Source organism: Syngnathus floridae, chromosome 17 (assembly GCF_059516105.1).
Source record: "Syngnathus floridae isolate MCC-2025c chromosome 17, RoL_Sflo_1.0, whole genome shotgun sequence".
Taxonomy (NCBI): Eukaryota; Metazoa; Chordata; class Actinopteri; order Syngnathiformes; family Syngnathidae; genus Syngnathus; species Syngnathus floridae.
In genome coordinates, this window is record NC_142429.1 from 12680478 (window position 1) to 12702325 (window position 21848).

At 51.3% G+C, this 21848-nt stretch overlaps 2 protein-coding genes and 2 long non-coding RNA genes across 11 annotated transcripts; 3 read left to right on the forward strand and 1 right to left on the reverse strand.

Moving 5' to 3' along the window:
- Window positions 1–194: 194 nt before the first annotated feature.
- On the forward strand, window positions 195–9732 carry LOC148384707 (uncharacterized). 3 transcript variants are annotated; one of them, XM_088356932.1, is made up of 14 exons: window positions 195–376; window positions 4688–6280; window positions 6359–6451; window positions 6522–6620; window positions 6691–6800; window positions 6875–6933; window positions 7051–7184; window positions 7282–7416; window positions 7621–7663; window positions 7875–7912; window positions 7992–8079; window positions 8330–8510; window positions 8922–8954; window positions 9149–9732. In XM_088356932.1, the coding sequence occupies exons 2-14, from the start codon at window positions 4690–4692 to the stop codon at window positions 9275–9277; spliced, it is 2733 nt and encodes a 910-aa protein (XP_088213058.1). In that variant the 5' UTR covers window positions 195–376; window positions 4688–4689; the 3' UTR covers window positions 9278–9732. The 3 variants fall into 3 exon arrangements, with proteins under 3 accessions (XP_088213058.1, XP_088213056.1, XP_088213057.1); XM_088356930.1 differs by lacking the exon at window positions 195–376 and adding an exon at window positions 926–1115; XM_088356931.1 differs by lacking the exons at window positions 195–376; window positions 8922–8954 and adding an exon at window positions 930–1115.
- On the reverse strand, window positions 9337–10849 carry LOC148384708 (uncharacterized). Its single transcript, XR_015853253.1, has 3 exons — window positions 10614–10849; window positions 10428–10516; window positions 9337–10268 (listed from the first exon to the last, which is right to left on the reverse strand). It is a non-coding gene; the product is annotated as an uncharacterized LOC148384708 (long non-coding RNA).
- On the forward strand, window positions 10747–12653 carry LOC148384709 (uncharacterized). Its single transcript, XR_015853252.1, has 2 exons — window positions 10747–11348; window positions 11492–12653. It is a non-coding gene; the product is annotated as an uncharacterized LOC148384709 (long non-coding RNA).
- An 86-nt stretch (window positions 12654–12739) lies between these two features.
- mpp3a (MAGUK p55 scaffold protein 3a) lies at window positions 12740–21409 on the forward strand. Of its 6 annotated transcripts, XM_088356940.1 has the most exons (21): window positions 12819–12885; window positions 14088–14116; window positions 14676–14739; window positions 14819–14937; window positions 15041–15118; window positions 15340–15420; window positions 15501–15638; window positions 15708–15789; window positions 16008–16093; window positions 16205–16279; window positions 16373–16569; window positions 16655–16719; window positions 17291–17311; window positions 18058–18099; window positions 18790–18855; window positions 19547–19702; window positions 19824–19904; window positions 19985–20078; window positions 20156–20264; window positions 20327–20461; window positions 20539–21409. In XM_088356940.1, exons 3-21 carry the CDS (start codon window positions 14703–14705, stop codon window positions 20716–20718), a joined length of 1842 nt encoding a protein of 613 aa, XP_088213066.1. In that variant the 5' UTR covers window positions 12819–12885; window positions 14088–14116; window positions 14676–14702; the 3' UTR covers window positions 20719–21409. The 6 variants fall into 6 exon arrangements, 4 of the variants coding, with proteins under 4 accessions (XP_088213062.1, XP_088213063.1, XP_088213065.1 ...); XR_015853250.1 differs by lacking the exon at window positions 14088–14116 and having other exon boundaries at window positions 12743–12885; window positions 19995–20078; window positions 20539–20552; XM_088356936.1 differs by lacking the exon at window positions 14088–14116 and having other exon boundaries at window positions 12747–12885.
- The last annotated feature ends 439 nt before the right edge of the window (window positions 21410–21848 follow it).

The following is a 21848-nucleotide window of genomic DNA, read 5'->3' on the forward strand; positions in this document are numbered from 1 at the left end:
AGTAAATTTAAGAGTGATTAGGGAGAAAACAATAAAACTCGTGCCAAAAAAACTGCTTGTATTTTGACTAAAAAAGCCATTAATAAGAAGACGAAAAAGATTGTGTTAAGAATCTCTTTTGTCTATTTCCGTGAAGAGGTTGACTTTGGCTGGATAGCATGAGCCGACCGTCTCGCTCGCTCGCTCGCCGGTGGTTGCTAAGGCCCACGACGACGACAATAGAAATTGAAAAATGGCGGCTGCTCGCCCGCCACATGTGTGCCCGAGATAAGCGCGAGGTGAGCACGATGTCTCGAGGCCTTTATTCCACAGGAACGGGTTCCGTACGAAAACCTGATGCTGGAACGCCTACGTTATGCCGTACATCTTGACTAAGGTACTTCCACTTTTGAAAACTTTTCATTTGATGCATTTAAAATCATCTAATTTTGGTGCCAGAGATACCAAACCATGTGTGGTAAATTTCTAAATGTATTTTTTAAAGAGAGGTCTTAAGATGAGACTAAATGACATAAGAGCTTGTGGCTGTGACACTGTGACTTTTGTGCGTTGATGTGAGAGAAATGAATGAAGATTGAAAAATCAGCGCAATCTGTCTGGCCCTCTAACCGCACTCGCTCGCTCGCTCTCCTTGGCTTTGCTGCAAACTTCGATAGTTTGTCGCCTTTGTGGCTTCCCTGTGGGGCAGCCAGCGTGAGAGAAAGCGGGGCAAACAATCGTGTTAAAAATAGAACTTGATTGTACACCAGCCGTTTTGTGTGTCGCCATTGGCAAGCCGGGCAAAGAGGTGGAGGAGGCGGGACCTTCGGGACGGCAAGGCTAATTGACAGCGACAGCGGTCCAATCGGAAGGCGCAGCACAAAATCCTATAATGCCCCGATGGGAGGGGGGAGAGGCTGTGCCCCGTCCGGAGCGAGCCTCCTCCTGCTCCTCCTCCTCCTCCTCCTCCTCCTCCTCCTTCGCTCGCCTGCCTGCCTGCCTGCCGCCAGCCTGAGAGAGAAGCACCTGTAGCGCGCATTCGGGCCCGCGTCGGTACCGTTATAAGTTTGCGACCACCGGAATCATGCTGCTCCACCACTTACATGTCTTCAACTCACTCCTTGTCGCCGCCATGGGTGAGTTAACCTGGCAATTTCTGGCTGACGTGACGTCACGTAGGACATGGCTTGTATTTTGGTTTGTTTTTTTCTTTGCATTGCTTTCTGCGCGTTTGCCTCAACTGTAGTGGATACGCTTCAGCCCATAAACTAATAGCAGCCTCGGAGACGAGGCATGCCTATTTTACTTCACAAAAGTCTCACGGCACTAGCAAAAAAAAAAAAAGAAAAACATCACAAATGAAATGAAATGGTGTGAAATTAGGGCCTGTTGACTTGCTGACAGGGGTGCCAAATTCAAGATTTTCTGGGAATACGAAAAGCACCAAACCCATTTCGAAAGAAACGTGAAGTAGACACTCTGTTTGCCTTAGTGGGCCGCATAAAATTATATGGCTGCCCCGCCTATATGAATGGCAGCAGGTGGATGCACAGGTTATTTCTGCTTTTTTTTATGGCAGCATTTGTGAAAAAGAAGTGCTCCAAAATAGCATTGTGTCCAAAAGTCATTTCAAAACTAACCAAAGGACGCTCAATAACATTGGGCCAATTTTTAGCTGCGGCCGAGACTTGACCGAGTCAAGGGGGCTCGTCACGTGCCTGCCCTGCCCTGCCCTGCCCTGCCCTGCGGCAAGGGTGTTGCCCCCCTTTTGTGACGGACGGACGGAGGCGTGACCAAGTGCGCCTGAAGTGGCGGCGTCCTCTCGGTTCCGCATTCTGGTTTCATCAGAGCCAGCCCCTGATGTTACACCTGGCCCACGTTTCCAATTGTGTAGCAGCGTTACTTCCCGTTCCTCTGCATCAGGCGACCGACTTCAATTTCCTCCTGACGTTAGGTACCCCTTTTTTTTTCTTTCTAACCATCATACGCCAGTGAGTTTGTGTACGTCCATTTGTGTGGATTAGAGTGCAAGAGGACGCAAGTGTTAGGTTGTGCTTGGCCCAGTTTTAATTGGATATGATACCTGCAGAGGTCGTGCGACGCGGCCATCTGTCGGGCCTCTCTCTCATAAGGCTTTATTTCCACAGCAGGAACTTTAGCCCGGATCCAGGAAGTTTTGGAGGACTGTTGTGTGTTTAGCTAGGATACGAGCGGAGCACTTTTTCTCAGAATGACTGAGTAGTACCAGTCTACCCGGTCCTGATGAATGACCCCAACACCAGATTTGCTTTCTGTTTAAGCGATTAAACAGATCTTACACACACACACACACACACACACACACGTGCCCTCAAGCGACTCCAAGCCGTCTGATGCCATTTTATGGAGTCCTGCTGAGTCACGTGACATGTTTGAAAGGTGCGCATGCCACAAACAGCAGTGTATTTTCCTTAACATTTGGGCGGCACTGCACATCCATAATGCCTGAACTCCTGATTCAATCTATCATCGCATTGGAACAGCATGAGCCGATACTTGGCAAAGTTCCAGGAAGTGAACCTGCTCATGGTATCCAGTTGTGTGAGCTGAAACGAGGTGTAAAGTTGGAACACCCGACACTCGCTTCTCACGCCAGGTTGTGTCGAAAGCACTTTTGCGTTTGTATTTCACATGAAAGGCCTAGGCGGCTGGCTCTTTTGTTACACTTGTCTTTTTTGGGTTCTCTGCCTGAAAGAGGCTCGGTCACGACAGGAAGCGCAAAGGACAGCGCCTGGCCTGGCCTGGCCTGGCCTGGCCTGGCCTGGCCTGGCCTGGCCTGGCCTGGCCTGGCCTGGCCTGGCCTGGCCTGGCCTGGCCTGGCCTGGCCTGGCCTGGCCTGGCCTGGCCTGGCCTGGCCTGGCCTGGCCTGGCCTGGCCTGGCCTGGCCTGGCCTGGCCTGGCCTGGCCTGGCCTGGCCTGGCCTGGCCTCGGGTGGGATCAGCACCCTACAGTAGCATCATTGTATATGCGTGAAGCATGTGCTTTTCATGGCAAAAGCGGACCTTTCTGATCCGCGTCCTTCTGAGTGTGTGTTTGCAGACCACCTTTGACCCAGTCACCCCTTTTGTGTCTGCGCGGATTATCTATCTGCAGCAGGATAAACCCACGCAGGCAGGCAGGCGGGCAGGCAGGCAGGCGGGTAGCCACGCAGGCAGGCAGGCAGGCGGGCAGCCACGCAGGCAGGCAGGCAGGCAGGCAAGCGGGCAGGCGGGCAAGGCACTCTTAATTAGCGCATGGCATGCTGCTCTTAGTTTATGGCTGTCATCATTAGCAAGTCCAAACGCAGAAAGCAAGGCCTCTTTCATTGGATTCCGCCTGCTCAGTTGGTTTGGAAAGGATTTTGCTTGCTTCATCACAGCATCGTATTTCAGCCCGGTTGTATTTTGGACAGCGTTGTATATTTTGGACAGCGATTTCTAAATGTATACTGTAATGGAACTGGTTTCAAATCAATTGACTCTGATTTATTGCCGATTTAACAAGGGCCGTGCCGTGCCGTGCCACGTCGTGCCGTGACGCGCCGCGCCGCGCGGCCCTTTTACTAACGCCGGCACAGACTTAATGTTCCACTATGACCATTATATGGAGATGAAAGGTGCTGATAACGCGCGTACATACATACACACGCACGCACACACACCTCTGTACACATGCACACACAAATGTTGACTTATGTCACCATAACGACCACACTCACTACTTGACCAGTCAAACAATGACACATCATAGGACGAGGTGTGAAATAAAGGATCAAATGGAGCAAGTTGAATGGAAAGAATGCAGAGAGAATGCTCTGCGTGAAAGCTAATCTAACCTTCAGCCCCCCCAACACGGTGAGGCGAGCGGGAATGAAGGCGAGCACCGCTGGATGTAGTTTAAGAGGTTTTGCCGTCATCTCCGTCACTGGTCATCCAATCCCAGATTAGCGCGCTGTTGTTAAATTGTAACCCAGACGAGCGCGTCACCGGCCAGCGGCCATGTTGTCACGCTACTTACGGGCAGCCGGCGCTTCATTTCCTCTGAGAACCAAGAGCCACTTCCCCTTTTGCTCGTTCAGGTGCTAAAGCGACAATTTCAATTGCTGAATGATGAGCAGTTGTCAACCGAGCAAGCAGGCTGCCGCCGCCTGGCCGCCGCCTGGCCACCGCCTGGCTGCCGCCGCCTGGCCGCCGCCTGGCCACCGCCTGGCCGCCGCCGCCTGGACTCGGTCGGGCTTCATCCCGTCGTAAACGCGCTGTATCTGGGAACAGACGTCGGATAACAAGCAGCGCACTATGATTCATGTTTTTGTCCCGTTCCTCCAACTATGTACTATGTCAGCCTTCCGGATGATGTTGATATCATCAAAGTTCAAATGTGACAATATTGCCTCGAATGTCTCTTGAGTCATGTTTAGGAATGTCAGACAACAGAATGGCCATCAAATGGGCTGGCTACATTGTTAGTCATGTCGTATTTCAACACATTCCCAAAGAGATTAGTTTCATTGAGAGAGAAAAGAATGCCACAAAAATCTGACAAGAGCGCTCCAACTAGTTGGAGGAAGTCCAATACTGTCAAAACATGCACATTCATTTTTTGGACTGATATTGTCAGAATTCCTTCTCCCATCAACATATCTAAGCTTTCTCCCTATTTGCTGATTTCTTCGTCTTTCTTTTGACTGCAGTGATGCCAATAGACTTTGACATGGTGACCGCCACCGCCGAGGGAATGTTCGGCGACGGCGAAAACACCACCACGACAGAAACGCTGGCTCCGATGAGCAACCGCGCGACGTCCACGCAATCCGCAGCCAATCCATTTACGACAACCGTCAGAGAGGAGACGTCTGGCAAAAACTCCTACGCAAGCAGCGCACTCTCACCGACAAGCGGCGGAGCGACATCAACGGGCCGAACCGGCAACACTGTGACGGCACGGCCGCCGGACCCCACCGATCGCAGTCCCGCCGCAACGACAGCCGCACGAGTCACGCTCACGACCGTGAGCGACCGGGGCACCGCCTGGATGACGACGACCGGCCCAGACGCCGCCTCCGCCGCCGCCTCCGCCGCCTCCGCGGTTGCTCCGACAGACGGTGACATCATGTCGACCGGTCAGACCGACCACGTAACATCAATGACATCGACCGGCCAGACCGACGACGACACGTCGACGACACGTCCAGAAAACAATGTCACAACCTCAATGGCAACAAGGGGCAGATTAACCACCGCTGTAAACAACCAGACGAGCGCGATGATTACGGGCCTGACAAATCATGGCGCAACTTCGACGGCAACAACCGATTCGATGGACATAACATCCGGCCACGACACCGTTACCTCAGTGACGAGCGGTCTGACCAAGGACGGCGCAACGTCATTGACGACGACGAGTCTAGCCCGCAATGACACATCGTTAATGACGACGACCGGTCCGGCCAACAACAACAACACGGCGACCTCGACGACAACAACTAGCCTGACCGACGACGATACCACCTCGGTGTCAACAATCAGCCTGACGTCACGACCGACAACCGGTCCGCCTGACAACGACACAAGCCCAATGACAACAACGGGCTTAACGAATGACCCTACCTCGGTGACGACAATCAGCCTGACATCGCTACCGACGACCGGTCCGCCCGACACAGACGCATCCCCGATGACAACAACGGGCTTAACGAATGACCCTACCTCGGTGACGACAATCAGCCTGACGTCGCTACCGACGACCGGTCCGCCCGACAACGACGCAACCCCAATGACAACAACGGGCTTAACGAATGACCCTACCTCGCTGACGACAGTCAGCCTGACTAACTCCACTTCCCTGACGACAACAACAACCAGTTGGACTAACAGCAGCACAACACCAATGACAACAACCGGCTTGAGCAACGACACTACCTCCACGACAACAATCGGCCTGACTGACAACTACACGTCACTGACGACCACCGGCAACGACACAACATTTATGACCGCAGCCGGTCCGACCGACTCCGTGACGACGAGCGGTCCGTCTGACCGGACCACCTGGATGACACCGAGCGACGCTGAGGCGACAACAGCTGTAATAACCGCCAGCCCGTCGTCAACTCTAAGCGTCGACGTGACAGCTTCGGTGGCGACCGACGACACCAAACCCACCGGTGACGCCACGGCTCGGACGACGACCGACCCTCAGTCCGACAAAGTCACAAGGACAAGAGAAACGTCCGGCGTTATCACCACAAACGGCCCGACCCCGGCCTCCGAGGCCACGTCAGGAGGTACGGCCGCAACAAAAGGAACTTGCGTGTTGTCGTCTTTGGATTGACGCTTGCTCCTTTTTGAACATTACAATGCAGCGACTACTCGTGAAGCGACGAGCGTCCTCACGCCAACCTCAGCCAGCAAAGCCACCCAAAGCTCGCCCGGCCCCACCCAGAACGCAACCATAGGTATCAAGTTGTACCGTTTGGATGAACAGGCTCTTGAATGCGTCATTTGTGTCCATCCGCTCCGCTGTAGTTTGTCCTGCAGAACAGTGTCCCCTTGAAAGCGTCTGCTTAAACAGAACCTGCCAGTGTCTCTCCGGAAGCTTCCTCCTGGGCGCGCGTTGCATCCGCGGTAAGCCTAACTTCTTCCAAACGTCCGCCGGTAAAAAGGCGTGCGTGTCTTATCGAGTCATCTTCTTCAGCTCAAGTGTTCCCAGGGCAGCTCCACCTCACGTCCTTGACATTTGACAAGGAAATGTTGGACAGGTCCTCCAAAGTCTTCCAAGAGACGGCCGCGGACATCTCGGCTTCGGTCAGCTCGTGCGTCGGAAATGAGGACCGTTTGGAATTGTTCTTTGTTTAGCAGCCAGATGGTGTGTTTTGCAGCTCGCTGGCGCCTTCGCAGGTCGGCCGGGATACGTGCGCTCTGACGTGGTGCAGCTAGCGTGAGTAATGAAGTCCCGTCCCGTGGCCCGGCCCGTCCCGGCCCGGCCCGGCCCGGCCTGGCCCGGCCTGGCCTGGGGAAAGTTTTCACCGTTTGCCACCGTTTGCTTTTCCCACAGCCCAGGAAGCGTCCTGGCCACTGTCAACAACATCTTTGACAACACGCAACACTCTGAGGAGGCAGTGGAGCAGGTCATCCAGGATGCCATCGGGAGCAGCTCCCAAGGCTTGCTGCTCAACGCCACGTTTCGCGGTGAGCCAACACCACGGTGGTACCTGCCTAGCCATCCCAGCCAGCCCAGCCCACTGGCGACCCCGTTTGTTGACATTTCTTTCTTTCTTTCTGGTAGGCACAAAGTTGTGTGATCAGGTTCCACTTCCCTGCGACGCCGTCACGACTCGGTGCACCAGCGCTAACGGTCGCGTGGGCTGTTCCTGCAAAGCTGGCTACATTTCCACGGTGTACTCCAACACCAGCTGCAAGGGTAAAGGAAGACATACAGCATAGCAAGCAAAAAGAATGACAAGGGCCGGTGGGACCCCACGACAGCGGGACGAGCCCGACCCATACGCTGACGACCAAAAAAAAAAAAAAAAAAACTCTTGACAAAGACTGGACGGACGTTCATGACAGCAATGGATAAGAGCACCTTGAGTTTTGTCATGCATTTCTTTGTGTGTGTTTGCAGCTTGTCCAAGCGGGCAGGAAGTGGTGGGCAACAGCTGCCAGAAGTAAGTCAACCTGTACATTTCCATTCACATAAGAAAGCGACTACCTGTTTCGTTTCGTTGTTTTTGCCGGTCCAAGCGCCCGCCGTAGCAGACTAACTCGCAAGTTTGAATCCCCCTAAGAAAGAAAATACACGAACCGATTTTCTCCTTGACATCCGGGCACTTTTCTTTGGACATTTCACTCCATTTGAATGTTTCCTGTCTTTTCCAGATGCGCCTTTGGATACGCGGGCTTCAACTGCACTGACTGTGAGCGGCGGCGGCGGCGACGACGACATGATTTGAATGATGTCGTGCCGAGAGTGTCAACAAATGTGTGTGTTGACAGCGTCTCTGCTGGCGCTGGTGGTCATCTCCTGCGTTTTGGGCGGAATTCTACTCATCATCATCTTGGCTTTGCTCTCCTACTGCTGCTGGTGAGTCCGTCCGTTCGTCCGTCCGTCAGAAGTGAACTGACGTGTGCAATGACTGACCACTAGGGAGCACTGTACTCCACGACACAAAAACTAAATCGACAAACTATTTGTAACATAGAAGCAACAAGAGATATAAAACATGATGAATGTTTGAGACGACAGACATTGTTTTGCAATTTTTAATGGCCCAAACAATGCTTCCATACATACCGAAAAATGATGAAATGAAAATGAGCACTGTCCACACCAGGCGGAGGTGCTCTGGAGGCCAGGCGGAGCACAGCGATGCCAGTCCGTACCCGGCGGGGGGCGAGTTGACCAAGCCCTGGCCTGTTGGCATCACGCCCATTCCCCGCGCTACCACCGCCGCCACCTGGGACGCTGCAGCCACTATGGAGATGATGGAAAAGCGGCATCATGGCAACGGCGTGGTGAGCGCCACTCTTTCTTTTCACAAGCCAGGCAACTAAAAAAGAAAAGGGGGGGGGGGGAAGCCATTCCATCCATTGGCGTATCCCCACAGTAGATGAGTCATTTGAGGGAAACTCAAGGCAAAATAGGTAGTTGGTCTAATAATGTACCATGGTATTAACAAAAAGGTCGAAGCAGACCAGACCAGACCATGGGCCTTCATCAATTTAAGGGCCCCGCCATTTTGCCCCTATGCTGTCCGAATGAATCGTTGGCAAAAGAGATGATATCAAAGTTCATCTTTCAGATCCTGCAGTGAATTGCCACTTTAAATGTACTCATTTGGTAGCACGGGTACTAGCTAGTACTGCTAGTAGCTAGTTTCTTGCCCTTGCTCCCAGCTTTGGCTGACTCCTGATGTGTCGCTTTAGGCCTTTCCTTCCAAGCAGAGAGGATGGAAAAAGGTAAGGTTTGATCCCTCCCTCCCTCTTGGTGGCTTTAGTGTGCAGCACAACTACGGTGATGCTGCTGCTGCTGCTGCTAGTGGTGGTGGTGGTGGTGGTGGTGGTGGTCAGCTTCCTGTGGTGGCGTGGTGCACGGTGCTGCGCGTGCGCCACATGTGACACTAACACGTCAACCGCTCTCACTGCCGTTTCAGTCAGGGTCGTACGATCTCAACCCCGACGGAATGAAGACCTTCACCAATAAGAACCCGTCGCGTTACTCCTATTTGATGCAAGGCCACGAGAACCCCTACTTCCTGCCTGGCGACGATAAGAAAAACTGACAGCCACCCCGACGGATGCTTTTTTTTTTTTTTTCCATGTTGCAATCAGATGGGATGACAACCAAGTGTCGCTTGGAGTGGAACATCGCTCGCTAAGAGTGGCCAGTAGGTGTCACCCATTTTCCTTTTCTTTTCTTTGTCGCCTTGAAAATGTGGCAATTGGGCGACCTGTTCAATCAACGCTTCATTGAATGTGGCTTATTATTACCTAATTCGACTCCATAACGACAATAAGGGCTGGTCCCCCGTTCTGAATGCTGGTGAAGGGATTTCATTTTTTATAATTTAGCACTCTTTGAAGCTTCTTCATTGGAACTACTATGTTGGTTTTTGTGGTGCGTGTGCCAACGTTCACTTTTGCTATCATACTGCTGTTATTTTATTTGTCTTTTATAAGTGTGTACAGTTTTGTGTAAATAATTTCCCATCCGCAGAATAAATCATTTCAAGTGAAATGCAAGTCATCCTTCCAACATTTCAAAAAAAGAACTAAAACGAACTTTAAGACATACGGTACTAGGTCGGGGTAGTGCGGCATCTGCTGTGGCATGTACTTCAACATGGAAGCCAGTCCAAAAGCTGCATGTTGTCCGACGTAATCTCACTCTGCAGCCAGCAGGTCACGGCAACACCGTGGCTGACATCCAAAAATGGCAAATCTGACATACAGTATTTGTACTGTATGTGCCATGTGCTGTATTTATAAACTGTATGTGGACCAGCTCCCAATCCTCAGATCTATTCAAAATGAGGCTGGATTAAATCACACCACTAAAAAAAGTAAGTATTTTTTTTTTGGGGGGGGGGGGGATTTACTGCACAGTGATTATGACAAGACGTGGCTTCAAATGTAGCCTGTGCTGTTTTTTTCCTCGTTGACTACGAAGAAAATTGTGCATGGCTATCGCGTGTCACGATACTTGTCTGAGCAGTCATTGGATGGAGAGAGAAATCCGATCCAAGCTGCCAGGACGCGAAGGAGATCCAGCACCTTCAAACGGAGAAAAACAAAGAGTTGCGTACATACGACAGACACTGGCACGGATCACAATGTTGACTCGCTCGTGAGTTGTCAATGATGGCGATACTCTAGCAACAATGTATCACGATGCAATAGCGACGCAACAATGTATCACGATGCAATAGCGACCTTGCTGATGAGATCACCATCGCAGGGACGGACGGACGTGCGGTCGGTCGGTCGGTCAGAGGAGGCAAGGGAGGCCACGCCTCCCCTCCCTGCCATCATGAAAAGGGGAAAAACCAAATTCAATTGTTTTTATTATCAAGACATTTTCCTTTTCATTTCAATAGTTTTGTATCATTTTGAACCCACATGTTTATAGTTCTTTTAAAAGCGAAGACGATTCGCTTCCTGCCTCGCCTCCCCCCTCTGACGATTGCGTCATCACACAGCTGCCTCGGTTGACAGGCTATGGCTATGGCTATGGCTATGGCTATGGCTATGGCTATGGCTATGCCCATAGCGATGGCTATGGCTATGGCTATGCCCATAGCGACGGCTATGGCTATGGCTATGCCCATAGCGATGGCTATGGCTATGGCTATGGCTATGCCCATAGCGATGGCTATGCAGTTCGACCGAACTGCTCTCTGTCTTTATGTTTAAGTGTTCAAACACGGTGGCTATATTAGCTCATTTCCCTAGTTAGGCCGGTGTATATAATATCTAGTGTTTTTTGTCATCTGTCCGTACCGTCGTGTTTCTTTACGGAGGCTACGAAAAAAGGTTCTCCAGCCTTATGGCAGGGGGTGCTAGTGATCCCGGGATGCCTCATGCGCCTACCTGTAGAAGAAGAGATCGCCACTTCGAATTGACAGTGAACAGCTGAGGCGCGGTCGTGCATTTCTTTCCTTTTACATTCGGGGCTTTTCCCACCCCCGTTTTTACATTTCGTTTTCCAATGGAGTATTACGACATATCCAAACGATTTTCAACGATGGGTTTTCGGTCGAAGCAGGAGGTCATCAGGAAAGGAAGAGCAACTCCGGAGGCCAATGGTTGGATTCGGACAACGGGACTTGGGAGCATGTCTTTTCAAACGGAGTGGTAAGTACGATCGTTTTGGATTCCATGTGCTTTATTGAGTGGTTTGATGTGTGAAGACTGCTGATATGAGATTTGTATTCAAATGGTTCCAATGAAATAACCAATAAGCCACTCTAGCCCAACCTTGTTTGTGACACGGATAGTTGCCGGACAAATTGGACCGGGGGGTGACGTCAGTGCCTCGACCAGTCATATAGCTCACCCCACGTCACTGCACCATCGATTATAAACAGACAATGCTATATAGGGCAGGACTGGATGATATGAAATGATATCACAATAGGGGGACGAGCAGCAGACGCAGCTGACTTCCAGTGCGGGCTAATGCAAGTCTGCAGCACTCACTCAAGTGCAATTAGCAGCAGGCATTTCCCAGCAGCCTTTGGTGTCACATAACCACCTCCAACTTCATCATCATCATCATCTCCACCACCAGCCAATAGGAAGATATTTGACCTTGACTGGAGTCTGGAGTGGGCATCCGCTGTGGGCAAAGTCTGAGGCCTTGCTTGACTTAAGTCCTCAACCTAACCTCATGGCACTACACAATATGCAATGCAATATTTGGGAACTAATTCCAAGGCGATCTTCAGTCTCGTCCTTTCAACAAACAGCACGTGTGTGTCGTGGGCTGGAAAGATTTGCTAGCCAACACCGCAGAGCCACTATCCACAACCGTTTGGATGACTACAAAGAAATCAACCTCTTGGGCTCACGCAATGCTATTCAAGCCATCGATGTTAAGATCGATCCGCTATGGTCAAAATGACCATGTAAGACACGAGATAAAACAGTGAATGAAATATTTGTGAAATGTTCAATATTGATCTGCAAACAAAACATTTTCCAAATCAGTGAGCCGTGAACCCCGAAAGGTGTTTTTCGAAATGAAGACAATGCACAGCTTGTGAAGAGATATGAGCGAGCGTCCAGATGGAAACACCGTCAAAACAATTAGCGTATGAAAAGCTGGCTTGGTATTTGGGGGGGTCAAGTGGGTGCACAAAGCAGACTGCTTGATTAACCAATTGGCTATAGAGTGATGACATCATCATGAACACCAACACAAACCAGTTGTTGTACTTTCTGTACAATTTTCACAATGTCTGCCATCATTCAAAAAGAAATAGGGAAACAAATGGTTGTATTTCTGACACGTTATGAAAATGTTTTATTGATTTTTATTCTTTATCTACTCAGTGTACTGTATATTATATTTATTGTCCGCCATGAATATAAAAGTATCTGTCTATTTTGTTATGAATTAATTTGTGTGGTTTCAAGTAGTAAATACACCTAAAGAACTACGATGTACTTCTTTTGTGTATCTGTCTAGCGTCATGACAGAGGGAGGGAGGGAGGGAGGGAGGGGCGTAATAAAGGGGGGAGGGGTGTCCAAGTGTGCAGCAGGTTTATGAGCACAGCAGCAGCAGCTAGAAGAAGCGGAGAGAGGAGGAGGAGGAGGAGGAGGAGGAGGAGGAGGAAAGAGGAAGACCAGCCTGGGAGGAGCAGTCGAGAGGAGGAGGCCAGGAAGAAGGTAGGACAGCTAGTTTGATGTTTTTAGCCTTTTGAACGGCGTCCACATGAGCCAGATGGGATGCACCCTCATCCCTTCAGCTGTCTGTTTTCCCTTTTTTGTGTCCCTCCATCTGCCTGCCGGCGGGCGGGCGGGCAAGAAATAGCGGCGGCGTGATACTGCGCAAGGAGGATGGCAATGCAATGGAAGGGGAGGGAGGGAGTCTGGGCGGAATAGCATCAATATGATAGCAGAAAAAGGGGTGCAGTAGATTTTCCGGGGTGCGGGGACCACACCCTCCGTCATGAGGATAAGAATGATGGAGAAGAGGCTGCCTCTTTTGTCACACGTGCTCTGCTGCAAAATGCCGTATTGCTTAGGTGGATGTGGTGAAGCGTGACACCACACTGTGTCAGTCCTACAAGATGCTCTCTGATTTCAATGGACTTGTCTCTTAACACTGATTGGTGGCTACCATATGGCGCGTGATACTATGGAGACTTTAGCCATAGTATCGCCATCCATCCCTCCCTCCCTCCCTCCCTCCCTCCCTCCCTCCCTCCCTCCCTCCACACCTTTACATCCAAGTGCCAATGCATATGTATGGATACATCACTGCTACCAAAATACTGATACCCACAACATTCTGACAGTCAGTCTCTTACAACGATATCACAAGACGTTACTGAAGCCATACTTGATGGAAAGTAGCGACAGTATTACGATATCACGCTAAGGTGTCTTCCGATAGCATCACAATGTGACAAAGAAAAGAAAGTATGGATTATTATTACCATATTGCCATTCTAGAGGATGTAGCTGCTATCACTGCTGCTGCTGCTGCTGCTGTATTTTGCACAATCAGTCTTTTGTGTAACATGCAGACACTTAATAGCAATGGATTACTTTGAGCAGAGTGCCGTGCCGTGGCGTGCCGTGCCGGCCGAGAACAGCTTGACTTTTATTATTTATTTTGCTGCTGCAAAACAGACGCTTGCTTGCTTGCTTGCTTGCTTGCTTGCTTGCTTGCTTGCTTGCTTGCTTGCTTGCTTGCTTGCTTGCTTGCTTGCTTGCTTGCTTGCTTGCTTGCTTGCTTGCTTGCCTGCTTGCCTGCTTGCTTGCTTGCTTGCTTGCTTTTGTTGTGTTACACAAAATGGCAATTTGAACACTTTACGAGGCAAACTCAGCATGTCGGCTGAAACGTACGCGAAATTGCTTTTCAGGAGACACCGACCGTCTGGACCTTTCTCAAGTGAGTGGAATGAGGTGGTGGTGCATCAAGTGTGCAGGCAGTGGATTGGGGCTGTGCCAACATTTTCAGACAGATCTTGAAAATGTGACATCCAATCATCTGCCCCGCTGAGCGCCATCATGTTTGTGCGATCCGCCCGCTAAGCCGCTAACGAGATTTGAGTGCAGCGTACGTCATTTTTGTTGGAACGCCACCCAGAAAGTGTCTGAGGTTATTTGTGGAGCTGCTGACGTGGACGCTCTGCCCTGCCCTGCCCTGCCCTGCCCTGCCCTGCCCTGCCCTGCCCTGCCCTGCCCTGCCCCGGCCTATTCGAATAAGTGCATTTGTGAGCCATATCGAAAGCAGGAGTTTGGAACTCTCACCAAGCTCCATTACTGTACGAATGCTGTGCAAGCCACTTTTTGCTTCCTTTCCTTGCACATTAAAGCACTCCAAGCCATTTCCATATCTGGGGCAATTGCAATTGTATTTTTTGTGAGTGTTAAGTGTCGGCAATCCCTCCCTCCCTCCCTCCCTCCCTCCCCCCCCTCCCTCCCTCCCCCCCCTCCCTCCCCAATAGGTGTGCTCCGCCTTACCTGGAGGATTCATGAAAGAAGCCATGCCTGTGCTGACAGCAGGAGCAGGTGAGATGAGATGAGATGAGATGAGAAACCTCAGCGTGCGTCGTCATCTCTTCCATCCATGGCCTTTGGGTGCTCTCAGGGCTCCACGAGACGTTGGCCTTGCTGACTTCGCAGCTGCGGCCCGACGCCAACCACAAGGAGGACATGGTCTTCCTCAAAGACGTCTTCAGCGAGAGAAGCTTGGCGTACCTGATGAAGGTGCCTTCATAAAAACAGAGTCGAATACTGACAGAGTTAATGTTGTGTACAACTCCAATGATGGTTTCAAATCTGATTGACTATCTATCCATTTGTGTTCCAGATCCACGAGAGGCTGAGACAGTATGAGAGACAATGTCCGAGTCCTGTCCTGCATAGCGTTTCCTCTCTTGCTGAAGACGTAAACATGCGCACGCGCGCACAATCATAATAAATGACACCATAATGTCCTTGGCGCATTACTCCGACTGCCGGAAAGCTGTAAAAAAGTGCCCAGTCATCACCGGGCACATCTCGGCAACCCGCCCGCGGCAAAAGTGCTGACCTGGGCCCGCTCGGCCGGCAGGAAGGAAGCGAGGAAGCTGATTTGCGCGTGCCTGCGTGTGTGCACGTGATTGACAGGTGACGGACGAGTTGCAGACTCGCCCGATGAACGCAGAGGAACAAGAGCTGCTCCATCTGCTCACGTCACCGCATCTCAAAGTAAGCCAGCCGTCGCCTCGCAAATTGCTGGCTTGGCATATCAAGCACTTTCAAAGTGGAAATGGTCCCGTTTTGTCCAGGCCCTCCTGTCCGTGCACGACACGGTAGCCCAGAAAAGTTTTGATCCCGTCTTGCCGCCGCTGCCGGACGACTACGATGACGAGCTGGAGGAGGAGTCGGTGAAGATTGTGCGTCTGGTGAAGAACAAAGAGCCCCTGGTCAGTGTTGATGACCATTTGGGAGCGAGCAGAGCAGAGCAGATTTTGATGGCGGGCCATGTCTGTCAGGGCGCCACCATCAGGAGGGATGACGCCAGCGGGGCCGTGATTGTGGCTCGTATCATGAGAGGGGGTGCGGCCGACAGAAGTGGTAAATTGTCAACTCGAGCGCTGTCTACTGCTCGCTTTCAAAAGCAAAAGAACGGAGAGCAAGCTTTGTCGACAAAAGGAAGACTCCCCTGAGTATTGATCTGTTTTTAGCATCTTGGCTTTGATAGTTGCGCTTGCAGCAAAGACAATCAGAAATCATTGCAGCCCCCCCCGCCGAATGGATGATTTGCTTCTTTTCACGGTTGCGGTTCCTCGCAGGTTTGGTCCATGTCGGAGACGAACTCAGGGAAGTCAACGGCGTCTCGGTGATCCACAAGAGGCCTGATGAGATCAGTCAGTTGCTGGTGAGTCCGGACGGTCGGACGCACGCACGCACGCACGCACGCACGCACGCACGCACTTTGCGTTCCTTCTTGAGGAAGTAAGTTCCTTGGCTGCTGCTTCTTCTGATCCAGTCGCAGTCACAGGGCTCCATTACGCTGAAGATCATCCCCGCCGTTAAAGAGGAAGACCGATTGAGGGAGAGCAAGGTGAGCCTCCGAGACCTGGCCGTGACCTGGCCGTGACCTGGCCGGCTTTTTGCATTGTTGAAATGCCAAAAGGCAAATGACGTATGAACTCAGGTGTACTTGCGAGCCTTGTTCGACTACATCCCGTTGGAGGACAAGGCCACGCCGTGCCAGGAGGCCGGACTGCCCTTCAAACGGGGCGACATCCTGCAGGTGGTGACCCAGGACGACCCCACTTGGTGGCAGGCCAAGCGAGTGGGCGACAGCAACCTGCGCGCCGGGCTCATCCCATCCAAACACTTCCAGGAGAGGTCAGCTGCACTTTTGGCCCAATTCCTGAATGGCCCCTTCAATCTTCTTCTTCTTCTTCTTCTTCCTCCTCCTCCTTCTCACCAGGCGATTGGCCTACAGGATGAAAGTGGGCACGCTGCCCAACCCCAAGTCGCCAAAAACGCCTTCCTGTAAGTGGCTTCATAAAAATCACAATCTCCATGGGTTCAATGGCTCACTTTTCTGCTCGCTTCAGCCGGCTGGCCAGCTGGCTCACTCTGCCTTGGTTTGGGGGGCAGAATGGGATGGGTGATCCGATTAGATGAGCAGGGGGGCTTAGTAAGAAGGCAGCCACCCTTTGCTCACTCTGGGGGGCCTGCCTGCCTGGCTGCCTGCCTGCCTGCCTGCGAGGCTGCGAGGCTGCGAGGCTGCCTGCCTGCCGCCTGCCTGCGAGGCTGCCTGCCTGCCGCCTGCCTGCGAGGCTGCCTGCCTGCGGGGCTGCCTGCCTGCCTCCCTGCTGCTTTTCCCACTCGTGACTTTTATCTCCTTAAATCCAGCATATGGCAATTTGGATTTTTTAGCACGTCAAAGTATCACCAGAAGTCAAGCCGTCCGTCTAACCCAAACTAAGGCACTGACAAACATGACCTATTTTAATCTGCACTAAAGCACTCTGAGCAACTTTGAGACATAGGTTAAAAACAACAACAATTTTGTTGTTCTTCTCATGCATGTTCTTTGTGTTGTCTTTTCTTTTCTCAGATGATCAAGCGTGCGATAAAGGTGAGTACAAACACAATAGAGGTGATTTTAAAGGCCTCTTTGCATGCGTTTGCATATTTCCACAGCTAAACCCTGTCACCACTTGAATAACGCTGTCCATCTACTTTCATCGTGTCGCACCGTTTCAACTCGATTAGGGATGGGAACAACTGCGGAGTAACGAACGATATTGTGATGTTTTCCATGAAAAGGAAAAGGGAAGTGGAGGACAAAACGTTGGTAGCTGTCTAGTATGGTTTTTGGCACGCTGTTTGACTTTGAATTGATTCTAATGATTGTGTCAAGCTCTTCATTTGAGTTTTTAATTTGGGCTCATTTTCATACTCAGTCTAGCCACGTTTCCGTCGGAGCCTTTTCGTCTTATTTGACTCTTGGTCGTCACGCAACCGTGTATAAGCCTCCACATAAATGGAACCAAGAGTCGAATAAATATCAAACGTTGACAGAAAAGCACAAACCGCACTGAAAACAAAATAAGAATGACTGACTGACTGTTATGTTGATCAACGGTGCTACCAATATTGATGTTGTCGTCCCATCAATGTGGTTGCGATGTGTTGTTTGGGTGACGTCTGGGCATCTGGCCACTTTTCCTTGGCGTCATTCCTTTGTTACCCGTGAGCTCTCGTTTGTACTCTGTTGCTTATCCCTCCCTCTTTCCTCCCTCCTTTCCTCCCTCTTTCCTCCCTCCTTTCCTCCCTCTTTCCTCCCTCCTTCCTCCCTTCTTTCCCTTGTTTTCCCTGCAGACGACTGTGACTGTGAGGGCTATTTCAATGGACAGTACATAGGTGAGCGGCAGCCAGCGTGTTCACCCTTTCTAATCTCGCTCGCTCGCTCGCTCGCTCGTCATGGCACTTGGCTGGTTTCCCTGGGCGGTTGGGGGAGCTCCCATCCCATGCAGATGTTTGGCTGCAGGCTTTTCAGGCGCCACCAGAGACGCTCTTGTGTCCAAAGTACTGACAGCAAATGTCAATGTTGAACGTCTTTTGGCTTTGGTGGCCATTAGTGCTGACTAGAGGGCACCGTTTCTCCCGAAAGGGGTGAGCCTTCGTCCCTCAGCCAAACATGAGGCGTCTGCTTCCCTCCCTCCCTCCCTCCCTCCCTCCATCCTGCTGGAATGCTCTGATTGGGAAGAGGCGGCCGGTACCGTCACCTTATAACACCACAAGGGCAACATTTGTGCTTGCGGTACATTTAGCACCCCGCTTGGAGCCGAGTTCCCCTCCCCTTCCATGCCACTTCCTCCTTGCGCCCTTCCCCGCCTGCATCTGCTGCATCGGCTGCAGTGCTCCAGCGTGCCACCTTGGCAGCAAGCAAATGGCAGCTGCCCCCCACGCCACACCACGCCACGCCACGCCACGAGGGCCCACGTCGGACGCATTTGCACACTGTACCAGGCACGTCTGCTGCTTGTTCACCTTCCTGGTGTGCACGTGTAAGGGAGGCTAAGTGGGGGGAAGCTCTAACACCAGTTGTAGTCTCTCCCAAGTGTAACGCAGTGGCGCCCTCCTGTGGTCAGGTGTTTTCCTGGGAATTTTATTCAGGTACGGTGGCCGCTTCCCTTGGGTGCGTGCGTGCGTGCGTGCGTGCGTGCCTGCCTGCGTCGTCTAGCGTCCGGATGACAGACGGACGGACGGACCCGACTCCACGTGGGGGTGGGTCCGAGGTCGGTCGGGTCCATCTGTCCTGCCTCGGCCGCGTTGCTTTGGTTCTAAGACAGTGGTTCTCAAACTGATGACATCACAGGCCACCTCAAACATGTCCAAGTAGCGCTAGAATGACCGACAAGTGGTCATCAAAAAGCACAAAGTACACAAAATATGGATGCAATATGATGATAGTAAGCCACTGTAACATCCTGATTCAATAGAAGCATGCATGCAAAAGTATTCGAAAAGAACACAAGTGAATGCTACGAATCGAAAAAGGAAGTGTAGTGGATTTTAAAAAAGCCACATTTCATTCAGTGGTTCTTTTGTGTGTCAGAGGGAAGAAGCGCCTCGCCTCAATGCCTCTCCTCTCCTCGCCTCAATGCCTCAATGCCTCAATGCCTCGCCTCGCCACACACTTTGAGAATCACTGTTCTAAAACAACACCTCCTATTTAACCGCTCCAAAATGCATGGATACGACTCGCAAGTTTTGGGTTTTTTTTGTAATCATTTTCATGTGGTGGCCCTCTTGCTGTTGTTTTTTTTTTTTTTGTCATGCTATCCGTCATCCTGGCCGGAATCAGCCGGTCTGCGCAGGAGCTTCCGCCTAAGTCGGAAAGACCGACAAGGCTCCTCAAGCGACGGCTCTGACCCGGGAGACTCTGAATTCCTGACCTACGAGGAGGTGACCCGCTACCAGCAGCGCCCCAACGAGAGGCCTCGGCTGGTGGTTCTGATCGGTAAGCTGGGGGAAGCGCCTCAGGAAATGCGCCGGTGGCTTCAGGGACGTTTTGAGAAGCCGCTTACATGGTCGCTAGCTTGCAAACCCATCTTTGGAAATGTGTCCGGATGTGTTGAAAGGTTCTCTGGGAGCACGGATCAATGAACTCAAGCAGCGAGTGATCGCAGAGAACCCGCATCGCTACGCGGTGGCCGTACCACGTGAGTCTCCGAGTTCCACATCTCAATGTAGTTTCACTTTGTCTCGGTCTGGTCTTAAAGCATTTTTGCTCGTTGCGAAGATACCACCAGGCCCAAGAAAGCGCACGAGAAGGAAGGTGTGGAGTATCACTTTGTCACCAAGCAGCAATTTGACGCTGATGTCCTCCACAACAAGTAGGCTTGTTGTTGTTGTTGTTGTTGGATCTTCATAAAGAACTTCAATGTAGTTACAGATCGGTTCTGGTGTTCAGGTTCATCGAACACGGCGAGTACAAGGAGAACCAGTACGGCACCAGTATCGAGGCCATCCGCTCCGTGCAGGCCAAGAACAAAATGTGCATCGTGGACGTTCAGCCCGAGGTATTTGCAAGTGGCGCTTGCGCTCATACAACAGCCAGCTGACTCGCGCTGATGCTTTGCAGGCCTTGAGACGGCTGCGGACGGCCGAGTTCAAGCCCTACGTGGTTTTTGTCAAACCGCGGGTTCCCGAAAGCAGACGGCGCCGTGCCGCCGCCGCCGCCACCTCGCCGGGAGGGGCGGAGCAAGGGCGTGTTACGGTGACTTTCCTGAAACGCTCCCTCCCTGCATCAAACCAGCACCCAGATACTCAACGTCTTTGTATTTTCTTCGACAGGACGAGGACCTCCAGGAGATGCGCCAGTCCGCTCTCCAGATGGATCAACAGTATGGACATCTGGTGGATCGGCTCCTAATCAAGGAGGACTCTGCCAGCGCCTGCGCAGAACTGCAGAGTATTTTGGAAAGACTAGAGCGCGAGTGCTTCTGGGTGCCTCTAAGCTGGCTTCGGACCTAAAAATGCCTCCAAAGCGCCTGACTCTCATTTGAACTCGAGGGTCTGCCGTGGCGCGCCGTGGCGTGCCGTGCCGTGCCGTGGCGTGCCGTGCCACCCGCGCCACCCGCAGCAGGGGAGTGGAAATTGCCAAGATCCCATCCCATGCAAGGGCACATTGATCAGGTTTGCATTCGAGAAGTGATCGCTGCTGCCTGGCATGGTGAAGCACTCAGTCAACTTGACCACGACTCCTGTTGGAGTCCACCTAGTAGCATGTTTTATAATGAATACAGGTCACACACAGAATGCTTCCCGGAGACTGAACATCTGATTATTTTTCCACCAGATTCGTTTCAAGGAACTGCATGTCCACTTGCGCATTTCATGTAAATGATGTACATGTGACTCCTGGTGTGCCAACCAACGCAACCTGTTTACCTTGGCGTCCCTTGGAGCCTGCACCTGTTTGTATGGATGGAGGAATATTTTTGGGGCTTTTATCAATTCGAAAAATACCAATGGTAAATTGCAATTAAAAAGTGATGACTGCATTGCATCTTGTCCCCCCAAAAACATTTTTAAGAGTATTTGGATGAACATTACATTGTGGCTGCTGTCTTGCAGGTTACCAACATTTTTAACCTTGTTGAGATGATTTGACGATATGATGATGCTCAAGTCCTGAAAATGCAATAAAACCTGACGATGGGAATTCTTATTTTTCCTGGTATGCTCATTTGGTACAAGAGGCTAATTTCAGAGCAAATATAACATTTGGTTTGCTTTTCAAATGCTTTACCAGGGGCCTCAAAATCATTCGTAACGTGTAAACATGTCAAAAGTGCCATAATAAATAAATAAATAAATAAAGCTCGGAAGGCTGACTTTACTGATTGTTGTTTTCACCCAATCACACACACACACACACGTCATTCTTGAGATGAGTGACGTCAACAAAGAGCAAACAAGAAACAGGAGCGGGAGCCACCACTGGAGGGCAGTAGCGCAATAGGCAAAACTCTTGTGCTTGCGATGTCACAGCTAGGATTCACATTGAAGCCATCTATTCCATAGATATGGGCAAACCCCTCTTTGGACCACTTTGCCCATTGATTGGCTTGCGAGCGGCTTGCGTTAGCGAGGACGGCCGG